Source organism: Furipterus horrens, unplaced genomic scaffold, assembly GCF_987537825.1.
Source record: "Furipterus horrens unplaced genomic scaffold, mFurHor1.1.pri manual_scaffold_3, whole genome shotgun sequence".
Lineage (NCBI taxonomy): Eukaryota > Metazoa > Chordata > Mammalia > Chiroptera > Furipteridae > Furipterus > Furipterus horrens.
Window position 1 is genome coordinate 166239959 of NW_028327173.1, and position 14878 is coordinate 166254836.

At 48.9% G+C, this 14878-nt stretch overlaps 1 protein-coding gene across 5 annotated transcripts in view; it reads right to left on the bottom strand.

The window, feature by feature from the left end:
* Nucleotides 1-1412: 1412 nt before the first annotated feature.
* The window catches only part of CA12 (carbonic anhydrase 12), a 51572-nt gene continuing 38106 nt past the window's right edge, over nt 1413-14878 (bottom strand). The window contains exons 6-11 of one of the 5 annotated variants that reach the window (XM_090270731.1): nt 14655-14718; nt 14273-14430; nt 12893-13019; nt 4075-4107; nt 3120-3207; nt 1413-2012 (exon numbers count right to left, since the gene is read on the bottom strand). In XM_090270731.1, the coding sequence (XP_090126857.1) occupies nt 1940-2012; nt 3120-3207; nt 4075-4107; nt 12893-13019; nt 14273-14430; nt 14655-14718 (543 nt within the window). In that variant the 3' untranslated portion in view covers nt 1413-1939. Of the gene's footprint in view, nt 2016-2943; nt 2999-3119; nt 3208-4074; nt 4108-12892; nt 13020-14272; nt 14431-14654; nt 14719-14878 lie in introns of those variants that run through there. The other 4 variants (XM_090270730.1, XM_090270734.1, XM_090270733.1 and 1 more) reach the window with 4 other exon arrangements.

The window sequence follows — 14878 nt, forward strand, 5'->3', positions numbered from 1 at the left end:
TAGTGGAATGGGCGAAACCTGAGGAAAAGTTCCCCAGTTGCTAAGGTGGGTCCTCAGGAGTCCCATCAGGACGAGCAGGGAAGTTGACTATTGGTTCTGAGAGCCGTGTTCGCTTCCCTGGCTTGGTTTTGTCTCAGCCACAGGGGATGGAAACAAGGGCCTGGGCTATGCTGAGGGGGAGGAGGGCCAGCACGCCTTTCTTTTGATGAAAACTGTTGTGCCGGGTACAGTGATCTCTGTTCTCTCACAAAATTTGCCCATGAAAGGTGCAGACAGCTTTTTGACCTAGTCCCACAGCTCTGGAGTGGTTCCTGTTTGTTTCTGACTGGCAACTTCGGGCCAAGGGCAAGAACGCATTCCCCAATTCGCATTGCTCGGTCCTGGGGGGTTGTCCCTGCTGTCATTGGGTCAACATCGGGTGTGCTAAAGGCAGGGTCGGGATGCCGCCGCAGGCCCCACCCACACTTTCTAGGCTCCATTGGGTCATGTGTAACACTGCTAATAAGCTACGGAGACATCAGGCTTGCGTCGCTACAAAAGGTTGTGACAATAGAGGAAGACTTCAGAGTCAGAGGGAGGAACAGAAGGAAAAAGATGGTATAAAGAAACCGGTGCTTCAAGAGGACATTCCATGCTGTCATCATGAGACTGGGAACCAGGAAGTTCGCTGCGAGCCGTGAGGCAGGACTCAGGGAGGCTGGTGGCCGAGGCTGCTCCTCGGTCATGGAACTAACGGGTCTCCAGGGGGCTCTTGCATCAGTGGGAGGAGAGTGAAGGACTTAAGGCTTCTCAGAAACTGCCTTTGGGACTTGGGGGGAAGACCACGTGGAATCTTTGTCATATTCCCTTAGTTAGGTCCCTAAATACCACGCTGCCAGCCCCGACACAGATAACTTCTGCTGTTAGGCCTTGAAAATATATCTGAAGTAAGCCATGGCTCGACATCCCCAACGTCAGAGAGGTAGGTAAGTCCCAGTTCCGGGTTGACAGTAGGGACCCCATAAAGGTGGCAGGAATTAAATTTGGACAAAAGAGACAAAGCTCTTCGATTACTTTGCATCTGCCTGTTTTCTCTAGATGCTCAGAACGCACATCTCCTCTAGGAGAGAGAAAGCAACAGCACATTTTCAAGGGGCAGCCTAATTATTTATCAAATCTGTAGGGCATAAAACATACCTGCCCCACTGGCAGGAGGTGGGGCTTGGGCTCAAGCTCTGTCCTTCTCACACCCACAGCTTCTGAGATGTTCCGTATCTCATGTGCCTTCTCACTCCCTCTCTAAGGCCTATCTGATCTAAAGGCCAGGACTTTGAAAATGCCTTTACTATCTTTTAAAGAATATCTCTTGCTTTCCTTTTTTGTCTCAGACACCTTGACCCTTCCTGTATCAATGCTTCCCACCCGCCCCCCACCCCAGTGTCCCAGGTTGCAAGGTCAGACTAAAGGTTTTGTCACAGTAGAAGGAAGTTGGGGCAAGACAGCGTTGCCTTCCCTGAGAAAACAAACTTCAGTAGCAAAAGCAGGACCTGCAGAGGGTGCACATTCTGGCATGAAGGTTTGGACAAGGAGCAGAATTCCCAGGACATTTGTAACCGCACTTGAGTGAACCCCCAAATTAAAGTGTTTTTCAATCAGTAACAGCCCAGCTAGGCAACATGGTTTGTGTCCCCAGAATCCAGACCTCTTACTGGTCTCATGCAGATGAAGCAGACAGCTCAGAGTTCTGCCTCCTTGGTGAGCTCTCCCCATCCACGATCGCATGGAGAGGGGGGCTGTAGCATCAGGACTGTGGGGCACCCAGTGAGAGGCCCCTCAAAGGCCTGGCGTGTCTGCAGGTTGAGCGCCATAGAACCCTCAGGTAGTTCAAGTGTCCAGGGAGCCACAGTGTGTAGCATCCAAAGCAAAGTCCTTCATTGGATGGGTCTGCAGTGCCGGAGCCTCAGGCGTGGGCCTCCGTCTCCTTCTTGATGGCCGGTTTGTAAATGACTCCTTTATTATTGTTACTTTTTTTGCTGCTAGAACAAGAACACATAAGTCTTATTAGTCAAAGAGGAGAGAGAGGTAGAGTGCAGCCTGAATCAGCTATGGAATGAGGCAGATTTTAGGGGTCAGATTCCTCTTTTGGGGGCCTTTCCCCAATTCTGTTGGTTTTAGGAGGGAATGGCTGCAAGTAAAGCTTTAACCAAAATGGAACCTGTTCATTTTCCAACTGTTCTTTTTTAACACCTGATAATACTAGGCTTGCATTTTGAAGGAGTTCTCATTTCTGCCTCTGCTTCAAACCTTTAATTCCATAGTGGGGTTCCTGGCAACCTTTATTTTTCATACCAGGAAAAATAAATTCAATTTTAGGAAAAAAGTAAACATGACAACAAAAACACGAGCAGATGGCATTACTGTAATAGCTAATGTGAGTAAGAAACCAAGTTTTCCTTCACTTTCATTTTTGGATTCATAAAAGACAAATACCATGTCATTTCACTTATATGTGGAACCTAATTAACAAAATCAACAAACAAAATAGGAAGAGACTCACAGAGAACAGACTGACAGCTGTCGGGGGCTGTCAGGGGTTGGGGGGCTGGGTGAAAAGGTGAAGGGATTAAGAAAAAACACTAATAGACACAGACAACAGTATGGTGATTATCAGAGGGAAGGCTGTTGGGGAGGAAGTAGGAGAGGGTAAAGGGGGGATAAATGGTGATGGAAGAAGACGATACTATATAGGGGTGGTGAACACACAATAAATATACAAGTGATGTATTATAGAATTGTACACTTGAAACCTGTTTAATTAACCAATGTCTCCCCAGTAAATGTAAAGATCTTAGAAGGAAGATAGCCTTGCTGCTTATATTTAGGCACACAGGACCTCCCCCTGCCAAATCAAGAGACTTGTCCAAGGTTTTAGCAATGGCAGCAAGGCTGGAGACTCACCTCAGCTCTAAGCACAATGAGCCTTGAACGACCAGCATCTCATGCAAAGGAACCATCATTCCTAGGATAAGTGTTGGTACAGGTGACAGGGGCTCTTCATTGTGCAGGCTGCTTTCCCAGACAGATTAATCCTCATGGGCACATAAGCCACCCACTCCTATTTCAAAGCAAAACCAGCTCACCTCTTCTTCCTTCTGAAAAGCCAAATAGATACAGCCAGGACAATGCAAACGCCAAGAACGCCAGCCAGGGCCACCGAGAGGATGATGCCTGGTGAAGAGACAATGGACACATTACATTCCTCCTTTCCCCTCATCTCTTCCAACAGCACGTGAGTGTGAAGTCAAAGGACAGCTGCATAATCATCCACCGAAAAGTGTACTTTCCCCACATCTGGTCTCGGGTTCTGGTCTTTGGCTTAGCAGGACTGGCTAGAGTACTTAGAAGGGGCCATTTGCAAAATATGGTCATTCTCCAGCAGGAGTCCTCAAACTTGTATCAGGATCATCTGGAGAGTTTGTTTAAAATGTAGACTTCTTTTGAGTCCAACCCTCAGAGACTGAGTCAATCTGGAGTGGAGCCCAGGAATCTGCATTTTTACCAAACATCTCTGGCTGATGCTGATGTCTGTGGTCCATGTACCACACTTGGAGAAACCTGAGCTACAGAATAAGAACTTACTCCATCTTTACTTGCTGGACTTAAGGCCCATTAGGATGCCCCTTTATCAGGGTTGGCCCCCCAAGTTCTAGTGCACAGTCCTAAGCAGTCCAAAACAACCAGGGGCCCATCCCCAAGGTCACCTACCCAGCCACCCAACCTCCACATGGGGCTCAGGCATGTTTTTAGGCAATGGCTTTCCACCATGGCCAACATAAGATCTTAGATGGGCTCTTTGAATGTACGCATGCTGTATAGAGTGATTAGGTCTTTCATTAAAGAAGCATTTGATTGATTGGCAGTTCATCTTTAAATCAGATAGTGATGTGAGGGTGAGACCCGCAGTGAGAAGGGGGCAGGGGCCAGAGCTACAGCACAGAGAAGCACAGAGGAGGCTAGGCTGGAAGTATCACAGGCTCGGATCACAGAGAATCACAGTGATCACCAGCTGCACATGCATGGCCAGCGGCCACATACCGAGACTCAGTCCTGCGTAGGTAAGGTCTTGCACTTCAAAGGGGGAGGAAAAGATTGGAAATTAACCAAGTCAAACCGGGGTGCATTTGTTTGATCGATGTTGAAGCTCTATGTTTTGCCTGGTTGGAGGTACTAGGCTTAGACAGATGGGGTGGAGGTAATTGCCCACCTAGGGGGTTCACACAGTGGTTCCCTCCTTCTGATGCTTTTTAATCACAGCTGTCTCTTGGCTTGGCCAATACTTCAGCTTTTAATATCAAGTGGCTAAAGTGGAAGGTGAGGAAGGATAAGAATCAGAGTCTACTTGGGCAGGCTGTCATCTGCGCCTCTGGTACCTACCCCTCTACCTCAGCGAGGAACCTGCCATGTTCTGGCTGGCTGGGGCAGGCAGAGCCTAGTTGGAACCTGTCACCAGATTTCTACCCTGTCCCATCCAATCTTGTCATCATAGTTTGGATCTATTTTTGCTCTGGCCCCACTGGACAAACTAGAGACACTCCTCCTCCATGCAGGCCTCCCTTCTCTTCTCTGTGGAACCGGAGGATTGTGGCTTCTCTCAGCAAGTTATTGTTGCAGATATATGGGGCGGGTGCAGAGTCGTCAGTGGGGCTGAAATAGTGTCCAGTGATTTAAGGAGAAATCCCCCCAGTCAGGGACATCCCTGGGGGGTGGGGGGGACATGGGTGACTCCATCTTCTTCAGTCAGACAGAGAAGCCCAGTCACGAACCCCCCTGGATCACCCAGCCTGCTTCTTCTAGATTCTTAGAACTACTCTCCATTCTCCCAGTCAGGTCTTCCTTCTAAAGAGAGTCTCTCTTTATACATGCCTGGTGGTTTTCCGACTTCAGTAGAAACTTCTAGTGTGTGTGCATGTGGAGGGTTGCTTGTTCCAGGCTAGAACTGTGCAGAAGGCAGCCACCCAGCCCGACACTAAGGAGAGCCTGTGTCCTTAGAGCCCACTGCGGCAACCGACGCCCTGAGTGAGCCCTGACTAAGTATGAGATGCCAGCAGAGGGCCAGGAAGCTACCCTTGGGCCACTGGACAAGCGAGGGAGCAGACCTGACACTGCAGGGTGAGGTTTTTCTCGCCCCTTCTGTCGGGTGGCCAGAGTCTGGCTGATTCCCTCGGAGCCAACAGCCCTGTGTCCTTTCCCTACTGTCCCCTTCCATAATCTCATACTGAGTCTGCAGCCGCTCTGGTCCAAGTCTGGCCCCTGGGAGTCTGGTTGGCTTCCCCAGGTGGTCCTGGGCTGTTGTAAGGATAAACAGAGCAGGCAAAGAGAGGAGATGTCCACAAAGGACAGGGTGACCTGTTCTCTTGGCTCTTGTCAGCCACCACCAGTAGCCTACAGCCTCCCAGGAGGCAGAGAGAGTGGCTCCCCTGGCCTGATTCCTGCCCCAGGCCTCGTCTTGTAACCTGAACACAAGGATCAGTCTGTGGCCTGGGGAGACACTCGGGACATAAGTGTCCCCCCGGGGAGAGTGTCAAGTGTTTATAGGGCATATGTTCTGTTCCCTGCGTGACTGTGGCCTCTGCATACTGTAATTCTTTTTTCTTTTTAAGGTACCTAGAGGTGACCAAGGCCTCTGGAATCTTAAAAATAACAACCACCACACAGAAAACCCCCAGCTAGTCATGGCTTCCATTCTAAGCCTTTTGATCAAATAACATGTTTGTTCTTCCTAAAACTCCAGATGCTTGTGGTACCAAACTAGTTCTCACCACATAAGACTATTACTAGTAAGACTGACCACTGGGATAAACCATCCAGATGGGACAGTTTCTGAAGTTGTTACTTTCATAGTCAGCTCAAGCATCCTGAGAGCCGCAGGACCCCCAGACAGCTGCACAGCCCGGCTCCAGGGCTGGGGGAGGTGCTCCATGCCATGGTCTTAGGGAGCTGAGCAGAGTCTGCAAAGCAGGGCCTCTAGGAACAGGACTTTTCTCAAGAAGCCAGCCTAGGGGCTTGTCTAGAGGGAGACTCTGGCTTTCCTGGTTCACTGAGCAGTGCCCTTGGCTACATCAGGCCCTATAAATAACAGCCTAATTTTATCCAGGGCTTTAGCTTGGGTTCCTTGCTCCTGGACAAAAACTACTTGTTAGGGCCTAAGTCGTCTCTCCTTGGAAATGGTGAAAGGCCAAGCAGCCATGAAGACAAGGAAAGCACTAGAGACTGGGACAGATGTGTTCAGCTAAGTCTTTGCTGCAGCAAAAACAAAGCAGCCTGACTGAGCAAGCAAAGAGCGTAACCCACTACGGAAGAGGAATTCTACCCTGCAGGAAGCCCAGGGCAGGAAGATGTTGGGGTGCTAACCCCTGCCAGTCGAGACAGCACAAACCATCAAGGAAGCAGTTCTTTACAGAGCTGGATGAAGCCCACAGGGCTGGGGTCCCATGGGAAGCAGATACCAAAGCATCTAATAACTAAAGGGAGAGGGGAAGCCAGGGAGACTTGGGGGCACAGGGAGAGCTGTTGGGATGACTGGAGAGCTAAGGCCCAGAGAGACAAACCAAAGCCTATGTCACAGCAGAGCCTCTGGGATGCCATCAAGAACAAGCATCAAAGATGGTGCAGGAAAGACAGAGCTAGATTAAACAATGAAATGGTTTGTTTCTGAATGGTAAGACAAGCAGTTCCCATTGAAGATCAATGGGACAGGCAGGAGAAACGGAGACAGGCTGGTTGACAGAGATGGCCCACAAGAGCGACTGGGATGAGGACGTAGCAAAGGGACTCCTGAGCTGACTGGTAAAAGGGTGCCTGCCATACAGATGTGGGGGAGGCATCTGCTCACCATCAAGAGCTCTGGGATGTGTCAGGGTGAGAGATCGGGCAAAGACACAGACAAGGAACCGTGTAGATACAGAAGAGCTTGACTGTCATATGCCTCACCCAGGAAGGTACAGAGCCCTGGAGGAGATTGGCAAGCTGCCTGCCACAGAGATGTTGCTACCTGGTCTGGCTGGCTCAGGAGCTGCATCTTCCATTGGCGTCTTGCTGGACCGAGGGATGTGGCTGAACTGCCTTTGAGGTCTTCTGAAGCCTCAAGCGCAAACAAAGGTCCAGCCGGAGGAACAAGCACCTCATTGACACAGCTTGAGGTTCCTGGAACAAGTCTAGCATTTTCTAGGTCTATTTACAACTCTACTTATTCAAACAGAATTTTGAATAAAAAGGAATACAAAGTAGTATTTTAAAGTATGGACTATTTTGGTAGGTGACATGTTACATAGTGAAAATAGAAAGAGGCAAGGAGAGTTTTGGTAATCCAGTTTTGAATGGTAAAACTCTTATTACTATGCTTAATACAAGTCATAGACTCAAGTAATCAACATGCTAGCTCCTCCTTTGGATGATGCCTTGGTAAGAAGGGCAAGGGCATTTCCTTATTAGCACTATAAGGAAATAACCCGGTAAAGAAGTAATTTCTACAAATAAATCTGCCAAAAAGATAGCACTGGATCACATGAGAGAACTGGTGTTCGACAGCCCTGATGGGAACTGAAGGCTTTGCCTTCCAGACCGCAGGACTGCAGACCCAGGAGAAAGAGCCATGTGGCTCTGCGGGCTGCACTAGGGGCGGCTCACAGTGCCAGCCTGGCGAGCTCTGTCCTCTCAGCTTCCTTTGGTGACCGGGCTGCCTGTGCTGAAGGAATGACCGGTGGGGAGACCTGCGCCTTTTATCCCCATCAGGCCTGAGCACAGAAAGCCTGAGAGCACCTCTAGGCAACTCCCTTTTAGACCTTCAAAACTTGGCAGCTAAGTTCTAATCTTTAATTTTTCTTTAACAAGTGAATTGATTTTAATGCTGTTGCCAAATTGATAGCAAAGCAAAGTAAGACAAAGCTAAAATGGAACAATCGCTCAGGCTTCTGTTCAGATCATTCTGCAGAGAAGACACTGGTGAGGGGAAGGGCAGGGAGACCAACTGGTTACATTCTATCAAACTTGTGAGCACCAGGCACAAGGCCAGGCACCAAAGGGAGTAAGACACCAATCACCCCTGTACTTAAGGGGCTTGTAGTGTGTGGATGATATAGACATTTTTTTCTTTTTCTGTATAGTTAGAAATCATCCTGTGGTGCAGTAAGAATCACAGAGATGAACACGTTATTCTGGCCACACTGAAGAAGGGGACTGAAGTCACCTTCAGGGGAATGGGAAAGACTATGATTAGAATTGGGTCTTGAAAGAATCTTTCAGGTGGAGGAGGTGAGGGGCATCCCAAAGGGAATGGTGTGGGCAAAGTCAATGGTGTGCGCACGTGAAAGCAGCTGCCATGCTAAAGGAGGTCCTACGCCCTGTGGATGGGTGCCGGGGGTCGGGGGGCAGTGCTGGGAGGAGCAGCCGGGCCACCTCACCCAGGGCAGCGCCAGCTGTCTGCCTGGCCCCTTTGCCCCCTGTCTTTCCTGCGCATGGCCTGCTCTCTGCCAGGGGCTTGTTGTTAGGAGCAAGACAACATCCATGGTAGGGCTTTCTGTTCGCCATAGTGCCTAACTTGGGGTGTGCTCAGAAAACACAGTGTGTTAAACTGCATTAGGTGAAGGGACTAGGACTTTATTGCTTAGCACGTTCGATGATTACTCCTGACTGTTCAGCCCCCTTTATCCAGGGGGAGTTGGAAGGTAGGCACTCCTCTGGTCTTTCTTTTAGATACTTTGGAAGAATTGATACTTTCCCATCTCATAGATTTTATTTACAAATAGAAACTTTTAGAAACACGAGGTTGATAACCAAAAAGCATACATTCTGGTCTAAAAAAAAATTAGATAATTAGCCATCTTAGCTTTGTAAGTTTTTTTTTTTCTATTTCTTCTTTAAAGGTTTTATAAAACTACCCAGTTCCCTTAGGGTCAAGCAGATTCTAATCACGCTACACCACAGATTCGCCCCACCCCCAACAGTGCCGTGCCTTGTCTAAGTGTGCCTCAGCCAGCTCCCGGCTCTCTGGCAGGGGACATGCAGTTGCTCAGAGCAGGCCCACTAAAGACATGATTATAGAAACTTTTTGGCTTCCTCTGGTCCCTCAAGTTTCCCTTGCCCAGACATGTTGAAAATAGGGCTAGACAACATTAGTATTTAGGTTTGTCGGGCTCTTGTGTGATTGACCGTCACCATCTGGACCCAGTGTTGGTGTCTGTGGCTAAAAAGAGGTCATTTTGAAGAAAGCAAGAATCGGGCCCCTGGCCTGTAAATCTGCTTCTGCAGTCCTCCTTCTTCATGTTGGGCGTCTGACTTCCTGCTAGATCCAGGACGGTCCCAGGATGCGTCCCCTCCCTCGGGGATCCCACCTTAAGGTCAATGAGTCTCGTTCCCCTCTTCAGCTCAAGTTTTCCATTTGTGCCACTTAGAAGAGGCACCTTTTAAGAGCTGAAAAAAGTGCCTGGTATGACTATCACCTCTCCATAAAGAATGGGCATTTATACCAAAAACAGATTTACAAGAGAAAAACTTGTACAAAAGGGAGGGAGAAGAATGATGAAGGGATTCTGAAGAGAGTTGCTACCTGAGACATCTGCACTCCTGATGAAGAGATTTGTAATCTTAAGGGTGAATAGTTCTTTATCATCCATTTCTTCTAGCCTTGGACATAACCCAATTATATAAAAAGAATACCCAAATTCTAAAAAAAAAAATGCAAATCAGAGTTTCCCTTGGGTTCGATTGTTCTAATTAGTAACCCCAACTTTATGGTTTCAGGGGTAACCATCACCAGCTGGTCATACTTTAATAGACTAAAGACCAGGGAAGGTGATATAAAACTCTAGAATCCTGTGATCTGACTGGAAAATATCAGTCTGGGCCTAGGAAAATCATGTACAATCCCTGGGGCGGTGGTTCTCAATCAGGGGCAATTTTGCTTCTCCTTCCCCAGATACATTTGGCTATGTCTGGAGACATTTTTGGCTATTATAAGTGGGAGGATGCTATGGGCATCTAGTGGGTAGAAGCCAAGGCTGCCTAATGATAATGCATAGAAGAGTCCGCCCCCAACAAGAATTACCCAGCCCCCAAATGTCAATAGTATATGGGCAGGAAAACTCTTCCCTGGGACTAAGTCATAGTTAGACTATACACCTCTTGAGACAGAGACTGGGTCCTGTATTCCTTTCTAAGCACAGCTGGGGAAAAAGCAGGGTCAAGTTAAACAATTCAGTCACAATTTCTCCAATTTGGTTAAATCTCAGATCCTCTCAAAACCCATTATTTTCCTCCTGGTGAAATTTTCCAACTCCGTAGTTCCTGACAACTTCCAGAGAAAACCCTGAGTAAACCACACCTAATTACAGACATGCCTCACTGGCAGAGTGTACAAGTAACTGAGTCCAAATCGCTCGAGATTCACACTATCAAACAGCCCCTCCTTTTCAACAGCATGTCGGAGGCCCACTTCAGGGTGGTGTGAGAGGGCCCTGTGAAAGCACATGGCCCGGGGCATGAGGTCTAGGCCTTCCTTCCTTTGGAGCTGCCTCCTTGTTGCTCCTTGCTAACAGCCCTGTTTGCTGCCTGCATCTTTTGGGAGTGAGACGGAGGGGAGAATTCTGGCCAAGTTTCTATAATCAGCCTCCAAATGAACAGACTTGCCTTGGACTGCCATGGGTTCTCACTTGCAGGAGAGAGCTGGGCCCAGCCTGCGTTCCTGAGAGGGACAGCTCTGGGTGAGCTGTGCAGGAGGGGCAGAGGCAAAGCTGCATTTGGGCTTTGATCTTGACATTGCAAGCCTAGACGTAGTCTGTGGGCTTCTGCCTAGAGGCCCCTCAAGCTCCTTGAGCCAGACCAGGAATGTCTACTGAAGCGCCCGGCTACACCTCTGACTGTATTGCCCACTCTGTAAGCGCCAGCTTAGACCTCAGCCAGTCTAAGAAGATGGCTAATTACTCCCAATGCCACAGTTTATCGTTACAAGTGGAGGGTTACTTTGGGATGTCAGACTCAAGTTCCTGCGTGGTTTCTTCTGATCCTCTGTATCTGCCCTCAAACACTGTCCCTGCAATGTAAAGTCAGGATGGGCAGTTGTTAGTGTCCACTTAGAATCATAACATGTTAGCACCGGAAAGTCATTAGCTCACCTAGTCCAACCTGTTATTCCATGGCCGAGGAAAGCAAGGCTCTAGAAAGGACCTCCTCTGTCTGCATCATAGAGCCAGGAGGAAACAAAGCGAGGCCTTGAACCTACTTCTGACTAGGGGGAGTCTTTGTCACTTTGTCCCCCGTGACTTGTGACTTGTATAGACTAGGCCAGAGAACAGAGCTGATTATTATCTTTGAGTCACAAGCAAAATTCTACTTGATCTATGTGGGCAAAGTCTCTTATCTCCAGGCAGAGTTTTTTATTTTATTTAAGAGTTGAAGTATTTCCATTTAACCTTTGACTACTATGTACTCTGTTTAGAGGAATAGAGAAAGAAAGTTATATGCAGAATAGATCACAAAGGGGTCATTCTGTACATTTGAGGCATTTTCTATGAAAGAAGATTTCAGTCGTCATCATATACCCAATACATTCTCAATTTTTAGGAAGGTCCTTTGTTCACAGATTCAGTTCTCAGACCAGAACATTGAAGGAAAGAGGGAAACTACCTTAACTAGTAGTATCTAGAGAAGAGAATGCAAAAGAAAAATTCTTGGGCACTTCTTGATTAAGCAACTGACAGAGAAGGACATAATTCTGACCAGAGGTAGGGGTCGATTTAGAAGGGCATGCTTCTAAAGCTTTCTGACAAGGGCTCTGAAATACAACCTTCATATGTTCCATAGAGTAGGTGATGTTTATAATCTCACACAATAAGAAAGGAACATGGAAGGTGTACCAGGTGAGACAAGGAGAGCTGGTTTTCTGGCAAGTGGGTTACGGGGGCCACCTGGCCCAGTTCGGTCACAAGTGGTGTGTTAGAGGATCAAGTGGTGCTTCCACAGGCCTACCTGCTTCTGACCACTCGAGACTGCCATGTTGGGAGCAGCTCAAGCATCTACAGTGAGAAAGTAAATGTGGAGTGTGACGAAGGGTGTGGGCCCCAAGAGTGCTCCTTCAGCCCCCTTCCCCAGAACCCGAGCTTCCAACAGTATTGATGTAGATACTGAGCAAGTAAAGATGTTAAATGTCCTTCTGGGGAGTTATGGTGACAGATTTAAAAGGAAGAACTGAGTTTTCCTAGCATCAGAAATAAATAAAACTCCTCAGTTTCATTTAGTATACAGATCCCATGTGCCTGTGCTTAAGCAAGCTTCAAGTAGATGAAACAAAAAGGCAGTGAGTGCAGGTGCTTTCTTGCCTGAGGGGCCCTTCTGCATCAGACCATGAGCTGCTTGTGACCATGGGTGTGACTCCTTTCGAAGAAGTGTCCCTGGACACTGGTGGTGCCGTGAATCACCTAGCAGGCTGGAGATGGGCCTCGATGATAAGAAAGCCCAGAATAAGAAGTGAGAAGTGTGGTCTCATGAGAAGGGTGCTGTCCAGCGTCTTGGGAGAAGGGGTGTGTCTCCAGAGCAGAGAGGTCCCCCGAAGCATTCTCTCCTCCCCCATCTGTGGGAGACTCCCAGACCTAATGAGGGCTCTGGCCCATGCTCCTGGAGGCCCTGGCTTGTGCTTCCCTACAAAGACTCCAGGAAACCAAAAGTGAGTGAAGTGAGACCTCGGGAAACCCACACACAATAGCTGCTCATGAACTTTGGTTCTTTTGAGGGCCAGAGTGTGCTTAGCCCACCTAAGCACACCTGGGGCAAAGCCTTAGGGCAGGGTACCCAACTCCATACTCAACAGATGCCTTGGCCCCACACTCCCCCTCCCCACCCCACACACGCTGCATCGCCTCACCTTGTCGGAAGGAGATGTACACCAACCTCTCATCAATTTTTTGGACCGGCCGGAAGTTATTGACCATTTCTATGGGGGACGGGTCATTCTCCTGTGTGAAGTATAGAACTGTCTCCAAAGCCAGCAGCTGAGGGGAGAAGAGCAGAAACACACCCTGCAGGCAGAGTGACAGCTCCCTTCCTGACCTCTGGGAGGAAGAGACTACCAGCTCTCGCCTCCAGGGCCTTGGTGGGTAGCACAGGAGACAGCAGTGGGAAAGCCAGAGAACTGCTCCCCGTCCCTGCGGGCATCTGGGTGACTGAGCACGGGGTGAGCTGGTCTGTCTGCCCACCTCCCAGGCTTGGGGAAGCTTAGTGCTGTTAGCTCCAGATTGTGCCTGAAATCTGCATGCAGTTAGGGAAATCTAGAGTGCTGGAGGGGCTCCTCAGCCTTTCCTGGAGACTGCACTACTCTCCTGCGCCTGATTTGGACCCCAATTCTAAATCAGAGGGGCCCGGGGGTTCCCATCTAAAGGACAGAAAGAGGGAGGCAGGATTTCACAGGCCATGTGATTGCCAGTTCCATGGAATTTTCATACACCCACATAGATTCCACAGTCTGTTTCCAAGGCAGTTTCTGGGTTAGGATGCTACCACTTCCCCGCACATCTCTCCGCGTGATGCATCACGTCTTTATTCCTGTCCGCCTACTTGCTGCCCTTTCTCTCGCTTACTCAGATCAGTAGCTCATTGTAAGAAAGGAAACACAAGGAGGGGGTGACAGGTGGGGCAGGCCATGAGCCAGTGCACAGCACTACCCCCGCCCTGGCTCCTGAAAGCCTTTTTTCCTCGCGGTGAATTGAGACTGTGGAATAGAGGGACGGGCAGCAACCCAGTCTTAGCTCTGTCACTAGCCAGTGGTGATCCCGCAATATCGGCACCTCTCTAACCCTCACTTTCATCACCTGTAACATGAGAGGGTTAGAGATGATTGCCGAGGCTTCTGTTGCTCAGTTTTGCAGTAGACGGTGAGCTTCTGGAGGGCAGAGAACCTCACTCATTTATGCAGTCCCAGCTCCCCAATGTGTTAAGCTAATCCTACCTTTATTCAGCCCCTGTGAAGGGAGCGTGCTGTCTCCCACCTAAGAGGTGAACGCTATCCACTGAGGGGTAGAGTAGGAAATGCAACTTAACACCTCTTTTTTAAAGAACTATGGAGACGGATTCATTTTCCTATTTGACTTGATAGCCCCAGGTAATTTCTGCAGCACTTCCCATGCACCCAAGACGTTTGGAGAGCATTTGAGTAGCTGCCAGTGAAACTCTAAGTGAGGAAAGTAAGTGATTGATTATGACATGGGTGATAGCACGTGGTCTCTGCCTTGAGGGGCATGACACTTACCTGCTCCTGGGAAATTTGCACGGGGTTCCTGAAAACTGTCCAGAGCACAGTGGGGTTGCAAGGAGGTGTGGTCAGGGACCCCTTGTAGCGATAATACTCTTCAGGCCTCTCAGGAAGCAGCTCTTCAATGCTAAAACCTGGAATATGCACTTCTTGGCCTGGAAAGACATGTTGGGGGACGGTGTCGTCCTTGCTTTCCATGGCAGAGGAGCAGCTGGGCATATGACTGAGCCTAGAAACGTGAACTAGCCCCTTTCTGGGCCATCTGACCCAACGAGTCACACACAACACCTGCCCTCAGCATTCATTTTCCTTCAGGTCACACGGGAGTCACTACATCCTGCTTCAACAGAGGGTGAATTAGCATCCCAGAACCACTCACCTTTGTACTTTACATCTTGAAGGTGACTGAAGATCTTGTCATAGGATGGGTTGAAGGAGCCCATCTGCAACAGAGACAGGGCAGCTTGAACTGGGACAGAATCCTACAGGCTGAGCCTGGACTAACAATTGCTAATCAGAAGGCTTGGCTGGGTGTACATGGTCACCACTGCCAGGTCGTGATGGGACACTAGGCTAGCATGCAGTCATGTAATGGTCCTGCCC